This window comes from Gopherus evgoodei, chromosome 2 (genome assembly GCF_007399415.2).
Source record: "Gopherus evgoodei ecotype Sinaloan lineage chromosome 2, rGopEvg1_v1.p, whole genome shotgun sequence".
In the NCBI taxonomy this organism is placed as follows: Eukaryota; Metazoa; Chordata; order Testudines; family Testudinidae; genus Gopherus; species Gopherus evgoodei.
Window position 1 is genome coordinate 73,952,328 of NC_044323.1, and position 14,079 is coordinate 73,966,406.

The 14,079-nt window shown below is 38.5% G+C and overlaps 1 protein-coding gene across 1 annotated transcript in view; it reads left to right on the plus strand.

Moving 5' to 3' along the window:
• ZCWPW2 (zinc finger CW-type and PWWP domain containing 2) overlaps window positions 1-14,079 on the plus strand; it is a 113,930-nt gene that overhangs the window by 62,497 nt on the left and 37,354 nt on the right. The window contains exons 6-7 of the mRNA XM_030549337.1: window positions 9,973-10,034; window positions 10,966-11,033. Of these exons, the coding sequence (XP_030405197.1) occupies window positions 9,973-10,034; window positions 10,966-11,033 (130 nt within the window). The remainder of the gene's footprint in view (window positions 1-9,972; window positions 10,035-10,965; window positions 11,034-14,079) is intronic.

Consider the following 14,079-nt stretch of genomic DNA (forward strand, 5'->3'; position numbering starts at 1 on the left):
AACAAATCCCTAACAGTTCAAAGCAAAACACTGAAAAAAATTGAACAATGCCCTATGCATGTGCCCTGCCTTCTTGCTACAAGCCCCACAACGAAGGCCTCCAAAGCCTCAGATCTGAGGCTAGTAATAGTGGAAAACTCCACTAGGTAAGTCAAATATAGATGGAGGTGTTTTTTTTTTTTTTAAAGATCTAGAGTAAATTTTAGAGACACTAGAACACACAGGAACTCTCCTGTGCCTGTTAGTGAGCCCTGATAATTCTCAGACAGACAATCGGATGTTTAAAGGCTAGATTTTTGAGAGAGTTGAACTCCCATTTAGGTTATGGCTAGACTAGGAAAATAAATTGTGTTTAAAAATACGTTAACTAACATGTTTTAACTATTTTCTTAATCTAGCTAGGACTTGAACCTGTGAGTTATTAACATTTTCAAAAGAACTTAGTGCCCAATCTTCCAGTCTTTTGGAAATCTGGTCCCTTATTTTGGTGTCTATGGGTATGTCTACCTGCAGTTGGAGGTGTGATTGCCATGCGTATAGTCATACCTGAGGTAGCTCTAATCTAGCTACCACAGTTACCACTAATAGTGAAGTGGTAGCAGCATGGGCCAGCTACCCAAGTAAGTATTCAGGGCTCTGAGCAGGCTTCTATAGATTACACTGAAGCATCTGCTCCTGTGGTTTCACTTCTATCGGTACCTCAGATAGCTAGGGTATGCCTATCTGTGCTGCGATAACACACTCCAACTGCAGGGTAGACACACTCACAGACACCAAAATAAGTGGCCAGATTTCCAAAAGACCAGAAGTTTGAGAGCTGAGCTCTCTCAATATTATGGTTGTAAATGCAAGTGGTGAATTCTTTGGAAAATATATCTTTTAGTTTTCATTGTGTACAAGTCGTGTTGCCATATTTAATTGTATTTATTTATTATGTAGATTATATGAACTAATTAAAAGTGCACCCACCCAAAGCTCCAAGTGCCTTATCATATAAAATCATTGCTAGTAAAGTTTCCAGATGACACAGACATTGGTGGAGTGGTAAATAATGATGGGTTCAGCTCAGTTATACAGATCTATCTTGATCGCTTGGAAAGGTGGGCTTTTTTGAACAATGTGTGTTTTAATGCATCAAAATGCAAGGTCATACATTTATGAGGAGATAATATAGATCAGGCTTAAAGATGGAAGACAGAATCCTGGAATACAGTGACATTGAAAAGCACTTAGGAGTAACAGATAACCACCTGAACCTGAGATCCCAGAGTGAATGTCATCTTTGTTCGTGTAAGCAGGAAAATACCAAGTAGGAGGCAGTGTCAGGATCCAAACAAAGGTAGTCAGGGTCAACAGTCAGAACAGGGACACACCCGAGGGTAGGAGCAGCAGAGGAGTTCATAGGTTCCAGGCCAGGATCAGATTCCAAGCCAGGTTTCCGGATCCAAGTCAAGAGGCAAAGTTCAAATCTAGTCAAGGTCATAGCCAGGCATTCAAGAACAGTCATGGCAGCTACAGGAAATTCCCACTGTTTCCTGGACACTTCCTGGAATGCCCCTTGAATTTATATAGGGCAAGGAGCCAATCAGGAGTCATGAGGCTGCTGTTTGTCAAACCCTTGAGGTGGAGCTACCCATGGTCTGTGTCCACAGTGGAGAACAAATGGGTTACAGCTTCTGCTGGGTGGCAGGCAGGAGAGGTCAGATGACTGGTATCTCTGCAGGTCTGGATTCTAGATCTGCAGGGACCTTATAATGGGGAGGTGATACTATCTCTATAGATGGCATTAGCAGCATACAGTCTCCAGTTCTGGTTTCCATCCTCAGAAAAGATCTTGAAAAATTGTAAAGGGCTCAGAAAAAAATCTTCAAGAAAGATTGCAGTCTGGAAAACATGCCTTATAATGAGAGACTTCAAAGGCTCAATTTGTTTAGTATATCCAAGAGAAAGTTAAAAGGAGATTGATAAGTATGTACAGGGGGAAGAGATGGCTCTGTAGTTTAGCAGAAAAAGGCATAACATAATCCAGTGGTTAGACAGTGAAGCTAAACAAATTCAGATTAGAGGTAAGATACACATTTTTAACCAGGAGGATAACTAACCATTGGAACTTACTGAGAGATATGATATATTTTCTATTACTTTGTCTTTAAATCAAGAGTTGGTATCTTTCTAAAATATGTACTATATCTCAAACAGAAGTTATGGGCTTGATGCAGAAACTATTGGGTGAGATACTTTGGCCTGTATTATGCAGGAAGTCAGACTAAATGATCTGTGCTTAAAATCTATGAATTTAGCATATATTAAAAATACAGAAATAAAAACAGCAGCCTCCCCAAAAACCAGAAGAAAAATTCTACTCCATCATCAGATACTCATTTTCAATGCATACATTTTGGTCCTCAGCTCACCCTTTTCTCTTCAAGAGAGACAGGCCTTGCAGAGTAACAGATCTGATCAATCTCTCTCTCTCTCCCATTTTGGCAGAATGTAGAAGACAACTTATAGTTATGTACTTCTGGATGTAGATGTGCTAGAAAAAAATAATTAATTTTGCTAAAATGTTTTATAATACCAAGAATATGGAAACAGTTAAGTCTCCTTTCTTTTAGACAACATAACTAGAGCTTGAGTAAATCCCTCATTAATTTCATAATCAAATAAGTCACTTCATTTTTTCTGCACAAGGATACCTTTCTTGAAGATATTAAAAGTAGTGTGATATTCCTAATAACACTAGAGCCAACTTCTTGATTTCCTGTATGTTGAAACATAAGAGCCAAAATGCTGCATTTCTACTGTATGTGAGAATGCAATCACTAGACAGTACAGGGAGGTATTGGACTTGTTATGGAGCCAAGTTGTGTTAGGACTGTGGGCAATCCTGGAGAGTAGTAGGGAAGTGGCTGGTAGGACTGTCTCAAACTATACAAAAAGGGAACAGTGGATGTTGTGCACCATTCCCACTCATATCTTGTATGCATTCAATTGCTTTTTGAGGCTAAGAATTCCATTTCTCACTCTCTCACTTTTGAGCACGTTTGTCTTAATACACAGCCCATTTACTTGGAGAAATGGAGCTTATTAAACCTTGTACTGGTTAGGCTAGGAAGGGATTAATGGTCTTCCTGGAAGGCACGTACTTAAATCTGCTCTACCCTACAACTCCTGCCAGAAGTGCTAAACCTGTAAGGAAGGTTGTCTGGCTATAGTTAATAATTGGAGAAAATAGTAAATAAGAGGAAACAGACATCAGAAATGGTCACTTTGATAAAATTAGAACAGAATTCCTTTACACCTAAACAATTCTAGTTTTATAAGTTCTGGAGAGCACAGTTAGCTAGGGAAAACTGCATGTTCCTGGAGAATAAAAGTTCAGTTAATGTATTGTTCAACCATTTGAGGAGTTAGAGGGACTGTCTAAGTTTCCTTGAATTAATCAAAAACCAGGGAACAAACTGGGTTTTGTCATCCCCCCCGCTTCCCACCGCCCTTCCTGGGTCAGTCAGTAGGGGTTCTCAAACTTTTTTTGCTGGGCCCCCCTTTTTAAAATAAAATGTGATGACTTTCCCAAAAAAGTGACAACCGCCCCATACTATGCCACCCTTACTTCTGTGCTGCTTTGGTGGCAGCACTGCTTTCAGAGCTGAGTGCCTGGCCAGCAGCCGCCGCTGTTTGACCACCCGGCTCTGAAGGCAGCGTAGGTGTAAGGGTGGCAATACTAATATCCCCCTACAATAGACTTGTGACCCCCCCTTTTGGGTCAGGACCCCCTGTTTGAGAAACACTGATCTACAGACTATTCAACCACTTAGGAAGTGGGAGGGATGGTCCATGTCTCTCAGAAAAGGAAGGACCTAGATTTAGACTAGACTCTGGTGGTTCTATCCCTCTGGAATGGAGTCAGGCTTCACCAGATTCAGAGCAATGATATTTGACTGATTGCTAGTTTTCAGTAATAAGGTTTCTTTTCCAGCCTCTCTTTCTTGTAGACTTCTGGTGTTGTGGGTGTGGTTCAGCTTTTTTTGGAAGCTATATGGTCTACACTTGGCATCTGGAAGTACAGCAGCACATCATTTTTCTTTTCCTCTTTCTTTTTATTTTTCTGTTTTTTTTTCTTCTAGCGCTTTGTATGCCATAGTGAACAATTTGAAATTAACACATTTATTGAAAAAAATCTAAATAAAGAGATTAACATATAGGATCTCATGTTTGGGAACATTTTCTCTTGAAAAAAATAAACCAGAACTACTAATCACTTTACCATGGTAACATTCCTTGGCATTATGCAGAATAGCAAGAATCAGGGGATTGAGCTAGCCGGATTCCTATTTGGAGAACTCTTGGCTTAAAGGACAAATAATACTTGAACACTGACTTGATTTCATAAGATGATATACCTTGAATAAACGTAGGACTAAAAATGAAATGCAGACCCTGAGTTGCCAGCTTTAACAAACTTTCAAGCTCCATCAACATTCTCATCACTACCACCATTACTAGAAACACTGAAATTTGTCTATGTATTTATACCACAATTGCTACTATGGTATTTGTGTTCCTGACAAAATTTTGTCAGATGGATCAATACATTGCTTCTTTGGAGACTTTTAACACAAGATAGATTAATTAAAATTTTCTATTTCATTGATAGAAATGAAAATAGAAATTTTAACATAAGAGGTGGATAGTTTAGATTATCAGGTGGAGTCTAATAATGTAGGACAAAACACCCTGAATAAAGACTGGAAAAAAAACAAAGCAAACCTCCCCACCATTTAATGCAATTCTGATGGAAGTGATTTTCAAAACTAGATAAGAAGAAGAAACTTAAGAGTTCAGTGAAGTTTCTGAATTATATAATACAGGAAATGTTTATTTTTAATGTATTGTAATGTTGTAGAATTCCATTGCAGAAGCCAATCATGAGTTCAGAAGGAAATGGAGGCCCATAATAGGGCATCAGTGGAGTTATCCTTATGTATGCTATTCAGCAGTTTACTTATGCTAGAAATATTATTTTATTTACATTATCATAGTCTAGGAGTTCTAATCATGGACCAGGACTCTGTTGTGCTAGGTGTTGTACAAACCCAACAAAAAGACAGATGCTGTGACAAGAGACCACAGATCAATATAGACAGATGAGGGAGTACATGGAAACAATGAAACAGTATTGGTCAGTAAGATAGGTAGGGTTCTCAGCATACCAGCACCCTTACCGTTATCATTTTTTTGTAAGCATCTTGGCTGTGGAGAATTTTGAGGAAAGATAAGAAGTTAGTTTTGTGGATATTTATGGGGAGCAGCATGGGAGAAAGCATGAAGATGGTTATTTGTGTATTTAACAAGTGAGTGGTACAGAATGAGAGACAATGGTAGGGTGGAGATAGGTGGTGAAGGACCTTGAAAGTGAAGTTAAGTAGTTTATGTTTGATACAATAGTGAAGAGAGGAGCAAGTGGAGGGATGCAAAGAGGGGTGTGTGTGACATGGTCAAAGCAACAGACTAAAAAAATTGTCTTTGCAGCTGCATTCTTAATGGCTATGCGCAGGGCATTTGTCAAGGCCAGAGAAAAGAATGATGCAGTAATCAAGATGTGAGATGAAAATTTAGATGAGAGTTGGTTGTTTGGATGGATGAGAGGCTGAATCTCAGAGGTACTGTGCAAATAGAATCAGCAAGACTTAGACACAGTCTGGATGTGAGGTCCTACAGAGAGTTCAGAATTGAAGATGATGTCCAAGTTATGAGCTGAGTTATGGTGGTGTTGTCTACAGTCATTGAGAAAGGATGTAGTAGAGATGGCTTGGGGAAGAGGAGAGATTAAGCGCTCTGTTCTAGCCATTTTGAGTTTGAATTGATGGCTAGACATCCACAAGGAAATGGCAGAGAGACAGGCCAAGATTTTAATTTGGACAGAAGAAGACAAGTCTGAAGTAAAGAAGTACATTTGTGAATTGTCCACATAGAGGTGGTAGCTCAATTTGTGGATGAAATTACTCCAGAGATAAGGTGTATATATAGAGAAGGTTACCAGAGTTGGACAGGGTAGGGGGGAAAATGAAGGGTAAGCTGAAGGAGGAATTAGAGTGGTAGGAGGAGAACCAGGAGAGGACATTGTTATGGAAGCTAAGGGAGGACAAGATTTCAAGAAAAGCATGATTAATGGTGTTTGAAGGCAGCTCACAGGTCAATGAGGATGAGATGGAGCCCGGTTCTGAGCTTTGGTGAGGAAGAGGTCATTGTAGACTTTTAGGGCAGTTTCAATGGAATGAAAAGAGTTGAAATCAGATTGAAGATCCAGGATGGAATTGAAAAAGAACTCTAGACTGCAATTATTAATAGCATGTTCAATGAATTTATAGGTGAAAGGGAGTCGCGATGGTCGCTGGAAAGGCAAGTGGGGTCAAAGGTATATTTTTTTAAGATGAGAGAGATTAAAGCAAGTTTGTATTGTTCATGGGAAAGAATCAGAGGCCAGATCTTCATGACTGGCTTCTTTGGCCATAAAGGTTTATTAGTGTAAATTGATTTTAGAAATCAGCTATGACCAAACATCGTAATATATCACATAATATCATTCTGTAAGAGCAGAACTTACAGGAACAGACACAAAATCCAGAGTTGGGTTTTGGGAAGCTCAGTGATCTGTGATGCAATGAATGCAGTGTTTTCTTTAAAGTTTGCTTAAATTGTATGTGAATTTGATGCTCATTAAAGTAATAGTACAAGTAGGCACTGTGAAAGATACATTACATTCTGTACAGTATCTGTCCTTAACTCCCAACCTACAGCACTGTTGCTGTCTCAGTCACAGCAGAATCTTCCTATCATGCTGAATCATGCCACATTGGTGTTTTTGACAACTATCCACTAGGGACTAGAATGCTACTATCAAACTCATTTAAAAAGTTGAACACTTATACAGTATAGACAAAAGGCTACAGCAATAGCTCACTGCAGCAACTAGGAGGGAACCTCTTAAGAGAAATCCATTATACTTATCCAAAAGTAGTATTTTTCATATTAATTGTATCTAAAATATATGTTCAAGAGATTTTTTTATTTAGGCTCCTGCAATGTGCTGCATGTAACTATAGATGCATTCTGTTCTATTTCTGTTCCTTATTAATAATATTAAATTTAATTAAAACTAAAAAATACCTTAATTTACTGTAGCTGCTACTACTCTATAATTAAAAAATGAGCAAGTTCTTGGCACTTGCTTTGAAAAAAATAAAGTTTACAAATTCTGTTGTTTGGGCAGCAAAATACTTACCAAGAACTCAGTTTAAAGTTCAGTTCTACTCTGAAAAATGATTCAGTAAATTGAGAGATTCCTTGTTTGTATCTAAAAGTTTTCTGTAACAAATGCAGTCAATTCACAGGTTTACAAAAACACTTTTCTAACAGCCAGTCCTTCAAACACAACATGAGCATAGTACCAGAGGGGTAGCTGTGTTAGTCTGGATCTGTAAAAAGCGACAAAAGCTTACACTCCAATACGTCTGTTAGTCTATAAGGTGCCACAGGACACTCTGTTGCTTTTAACATGGGCATAGAAAGTCAGGCTAGGTCATTTCTATGATCATCAAGAAATAAAAAGTTTGGCAGGTTGCTGTGTTTGGATCTCATCTTTTAAGCTTCTTTTGGTCTGGGTTCTGGCAATGGTTCTGGCCTCTCTGGCACTCTTCCTGGCACAGCCTCTCTAATACTGTTCTAGGCTCACCAGATGAGTGCTGAACCTCGCAAGACACTCCAGTAGCTTAAGCACATCCTTTCCCAGAGCTCCCCTGTTGAGGATTTTTTGTTTATATTTTACCTCTTTAGGGACATGTGATAGTTGAAACAAACAGGCATAGGCTTTGCAAAGGATTTCTGAAAACAAACACTCTTTACTTTAGACAGCACAAGAGAAAAATAGATGAGGTAAAGCAATAAATGCCTATGTGCCATTCTCTGTCTCAGTTACCTTACCACTCTTGAGCATTTTTTGGGAATTGGGTTAGCTACTCTTCACCAGCTCATGGCTTCTCCTCTGAATCAGGGAGTCTATCTGCAGTCAGCTGCCTTCAACTTTGGCTGGTCCAACAGTCAACGGAACCTGTCTCTCTCATAAAGCTGTCCCTTTTGTTCCTCTCTGTCTCTGAATCCCTCTGTGTTTTAAAAGGGCTATAACAGCATATAAGCCTCTTTATTCCTTTATTCTTTATTGGGGAAGTTCCACTGCTTGACCCCTTCTTCCCTGCAGACAAGCTAGGTCAAATTCAATCTCCAAGGCTTCAGCCATCCCATTGTTCTATAGTGCTCCCATTGGAATGGGATCCATTCAGGTTACTGACTCTCCATTGTCCCTAGTCTCGGAGAAAAGTGGCACAAGCCCTTGGTAGCAGATAGCACATACACTGAGGCATTTAGTAATACAGCAATGTCATAAAATCAACCAAAATTCATAAGCCTGTATGTAGACAGATTCTTCAAATTGTCACAGGAGTGAAAAGCAATAAATCTTTATTAGCCACTACAATAAGCAGATATGACTGACAACTCACAATAAGCAGATCTGTTGAGGAAGAAAGTATTTTTACACTGTCATCTTTCAAAGTAACTGTACTTTCAGCATTTCACTTAATTTTCCCTCATACTTCCCAACAGGAAGAAAGTCTGATGGAGTATTAAGTTTCCTCTTTGATCACTTCTGACAAATATACAAAGGATGAAATTTTCATTTTTGGCAATCTTGTCAAATTTCCCATTTGAATAGTGATAAAGGTCTGAAATTCCTTGGGAAAAAAAGATTAATAAATCATTTCTTATATGAAGGCAAAATTCAGGGGCCAAAGTAAATCGAGCAAACAAATTTGTGTAAACCACCGGTGTATTTGAGATAATTTCAGAGTTAGAATGAATATATATATATATATATATATTTGTACAAATATACATAAAAGCCAAAGGTATTTAGATTTAGTGTAGTAGTTCAGTACTTACATAAAAAGTTATCTTTTGATTTGTGTTACTTAATATGTGATCCTAAACTGATTATCCCTAAGAAGTACTGATGTTTGGAATATTATATTATCTACCAGTTATGGAAAGTGTAAAAGTAAGTTTGCATCATTTTCTTAATATATATACCCATTAAGAAAATCCTAATAATTAAAAATGTTATTATTTGTATTACAATAGGGCTCAAAAGCCCCAACTAATCTGTGAGGACCCACTGGGCTAGCCACTGTACAGACACATAGTGAGAGGCAGTCTCTAGTTATCTTATAAAAAGACAAAGCTTTTGAAAAGTCAGAAGGGAAACAAAGGCACAGAGAATGAAATTACTTGCCCAGTGTAACACACCAGGTTAGTAGCAGAGCCAGCAATAGAACCCATATTTGCTAACTTGCACTCCAGTGCCCTTTCCAAAAGAGCACAGTGTTTGCTTTCCTTTTATCATCATTAACCTGTATTTAAAAAAAAAAACCAGAGTCTTGATGAAGAACATATATTGTCTTTTTGAGATGACAATCTAATCATATCTTCAAGAATACTGTAGCATGGATTAAGCTATCATTTCTTTTTTCATATTCATACAAACAAAACATACCTTGTACTATGTAGGGTGTATTTTTAATATAAATTGTGTATATACATGCTTAGAATATGTGATATACCTGTCTTATAAATCAAACTACAAATGTCAGAGAAGAAGCCTACTAATATTTAGTATCATAATGAAAGCCTGAATCCACTTAAGGGATCTACAAAACATTACTTGGTATAATTGTTTTATTAGATTTTTAATAAACATTTTGATCAATTATTTTTCATATTTGTAATTACAAGTTTAAATTATTTTCCTGTAAAAGTTCATATAGTTACAGAATGTACTAATATATAGCAGAAAATTACTTTAAAATGTTGCAGCATATTACCACTTACAAGCCAAGTTTTATTATTTTTGTATCTCAGATAAAAGCTCAGAAAAAGCAAGTTGTCAAGAAAAATAAAAGTGTCCTAGGACAAAAAAGAAAGTAAGTTTTGGGTAGTTCTTTTTTAATGTTTTTAATGTGTAATTATATAACTTCCAGTGATTTGGTAGCACTGTGATTAGTATATCATGCTATTATGTGAGATTGCTTCTGTCATTTCTGAGAATGTGGGTGCTGGAGTAGGAAGAGCACCTACTTGCCCTCACTAACAATATCCAAGTCAATGCAAGAGCACTGCTGAAGGGAAGACATTTGGCCCTCTGTGGCCAGAAGGGTTGCAACAGCGAATCCTGAAAAAGAGATGTGTAAATCAAGGGTCATGCATTAGTGGAGAATTCAGGAGGACCATCATGAAAGAAATATAAACACTATTTTTTCAGAGCTTAGAAACATTAAGCATGAGTTCAATTGTCTCTCACAAATTCACTGCTACTTACCTTGCTAAATAAAAGTGATAATTGGCTAGATTTTCAGCAGGCTTTCATTTTTGTTCCTGCAGTTATGCAGATGCAAATAATAAAAGCAGTTTATTTGTGTGGAGGAATGATTAGGTCACTTAGATATTGAAGTACCTGATTTGTGGGTACAATAAGGTATCTATATTAGCTAAATTTAGCCTGGACAATTTTTGTGGGTTAGAGTTTGGAAATTTGGCTCATTTTGTGCCTACATTTGAGTTTTTCTGTGTATAAATAGAAATTGCTTCTCATAATACATTTCTTCTTACTGCTTACCCAAACCTTGGGACCAAAACTCTGTTAATAATACGGGATAAACAGAGGATTGTACCTATAATAAGTATTACTATCAGAAAATGAGTGAGAGAGACATGTTTTTTCACAAATCAATATGTAGCAACTATTGTAAGAAAGAACCTAGAAAAATGTTGTATGAATAAATATTATATTTTAAAATGTCCTTTAACTGTGCATCATTAGTGACTTGTATTAAATGTGTGAAAATCTTTTTCTAGGAAAAGTATGTTAAGATGCTCTCTTGAAACAACGGTTTCAGATGACTTCCTGTCAAAAGAAAATCTGCGTATGTATAAACTATCTGTTTAATTACAAGTGTCCAGTTACTTTGAATAATATTTACATACATTTAGCATCTTAACATATTTGAGATTTTGATTCCCTTTTGTGTCAAAAAGATGGTCTTTGATGAACAATAATATTTTAACATACAAGCCACATGTATACATACAGAACAAAAAACAAATTACAAGACACCTGTTGCTGCAATGTTAAATTCTCCTTAGAGTCATTGTGCACATATACATTCCACCGTAGATGTGTGTGTGTGCCTAGTGCACTCTAGTCAGAGACTTTTACCAGCAAGAGTAGTGGGTGGCACATGGATCTCTGCCATCTTTGTGCTCCAAACTGAGAATATGAAAGGGGTGTGGCTGCTGCCTCCCTCTCAGTTCCTTCTTACCATCCATGTCAAGAGATAGGGCTCCCTGTTAAGCTTTGATTTTCTTTACTTGCCAGATTTTAAAAATATATTTTACATATTTTGTTCATAGTTTTAGTGTTGTAGGTTAGTTAGATAGTTCACTCTTTGTGTTCTGGGTGTCTCTTACCATGCAGAGAACCCCAGAATTTAAAGAGTGTGCCACTTGCAGGGCAGTAACATAGGTTGAGTCATAGGTACTCAAGCTGTCTTGGAAGAGGGACATGTTAGGGACAAATGTCCATACATACCTCTTTCCCAGCAAGGATAAAGAATTTGAGGGAATTCCATATCAATATTCATTTGCTTGAGAAATCAATGCACCCCGCTTCAGATTCTGACCCTGACTATGAAGGAAGAGAGAGTGGAGTGGAGTGGAGTGCACCTCTGGTTGCTCAGGCCCCAAAACCAAAATCTGAATAAAATAGATCTTCTCCTGCAGCTTCCTCAAAACAGAGGAAGTTTCCTTCTCCATCTGAGGCTGATAGACCATCCTGGTCTTATATATTGTCCCACAAATGCAACAGATCATCTAAAAGTCCTTCGTTATTGAATTGAAGTCTGATCATAAACACCTGTGTTCACTGGTACTGTTTGACATAGCACTGTCAACTATGGTGGGGCCATCAAGACAGGTATCTTGATCATCTTCTACTCAAGCACTATCAGATGCTGTCTGTGGAGCACTTACCTCCAATTACAGTAATGTTGATGTCCCTACGTAAAAGGATAAATGGACGCAAATCAGATATTAGGAATGGCAATATACAAAAACCTGTAGGTGAACACTTCAATCTCCCTGGACACACAATAGCAGATTTAAAGGTAGCCATCCTGCAGCAAAAAAACTTCAGGACCAGACTTCAAAGAGAAACTGCTGAGCTTCAATTCATCTGCAAATTTGACACCATCAGCTCAGGATTGAACAAAGACTGTGAATGGCTAGCCAACTACAAAAGCAGTTTCTCCTCCCTTAGTGTTCACACCTCAACTGCTAGAAGAGGGCCTCATCCTCCCTGATTGAACTAACCTCATTATCTCCAGCCTGATTCTTGCTTGCATATATATACCTGCCTCTGGAAATTTCCACTACATGCATTCGACAAAGTGGGTATTCACCCACGAAAGCACATGCTCCAATACGTCTGTTAGTCTATAAGGTGCCACGGGACTTGTTGCTGCTTGTTGATGTCACAAACATTCTTTGTGACAAAAAACTTATTGTGCCTTTTTGTGCCTAATTCACTGTCTGGTATCAATGGCAGCAGTTTCATCCACATCAGCACTTTCCACACTGTCTATCTTGTCTGCTCAGTCAGCACTGTTGGCACCATCTGTAATGCTGGCCCTGTTCGTGCAATCCATATACCAGTCAGCATTTCGTCCTTTGCTATATGTTCCACCTGGACAAATAAAATCAGCTTTAACACTGGTAGTACTGCCTGTGCAGCAGCATGCCTCACCAGGGCTGAAGCATCTGCTGACACCCACTGAAGCAGCTTCTCCATTTCTTGAAGAGAGCTTCTCCTCAGATTTGAAGCATAACCAACCCATTTCTCCTGCAAGGTCTTTTAAGTCATCTTACAGATCACATTCTAGGGATACTTCTCAGACCCGTGGGATGGAATAAGGAATACTACACTTATAGGGCTATTCCAGTTTAGTGTCCACCACTGTGGGCAGTACAGAGATTGGATTTCCCACCCGTGCCATACTGGGCATGCTGGACTTTTCCCAGAGCTTCTAGATACCCTTCTGCAATGTGGTCCAGAAGAAAGTCTGCATCTCAAGCATCTATTCCTGTTAGAAAAGACCCAGTCCATCAGTCATCCCAACACTGGGATTAACTAAGGAAGAGGAACACAGGGAGAACCCACAGATCTACCTCCTCATATTTCTTCCCCTGATGAGGATGTAACCCCAGAATCATTCTCAAAGCCTCCTGAAGACTTTAAGGTCTTTCATGTTCTCATGAGGAGGGTGACCACATTTCTACATGTGCAGGCAGAAGTCATGCAGGACAATTCAACCAAACGCTTAGACATTCTTCCAGCTCTAACCCCTGTAAGAGTTGCCCTTTCCGTTTAATAAGGCTTTTTAAGAACGAGACAAAACTCTTTGGCAGATCCCAGCTTCTATATGGTTCACTGTCCAGCATGTGGAAGGGATTACCGTGTTCCTCAACAGGAATTTCACTATTTCTTCATGCATCCTGTTTCGGACTCTGGTAATAACAGTGGCTAATGAATGCTCAAGGCAGTCTCACCCTGAGGCTATCCCAAAGGACAAAGAACACAAGAGACTGGACCTGTATGGAGGGAAAGTCTATACCACCACAAGCTTGGAAATGAACATATCAAATTACTAGGCTTTGCTATTCAAATATATTTTTATGAATTGATGATCAAATGCAAAATTTGCAGACAAATTGCCTGACAAATACAAACCAGTTCATGGTCATAATGTCTGTGGGGCAACTCTCAGCCCCCACCTCTCTTCAAGTAGTCATTTGGTGCATTGGACTCTGCTTTTCATTCCATGGCTACAGCCATTTCAGTGAAATGCTTTTCAGGCTTGAAGGCCTTGGGCAGCCCAAAAGAGCTGCAAAATACAATGGAAGACCTTCTATTTG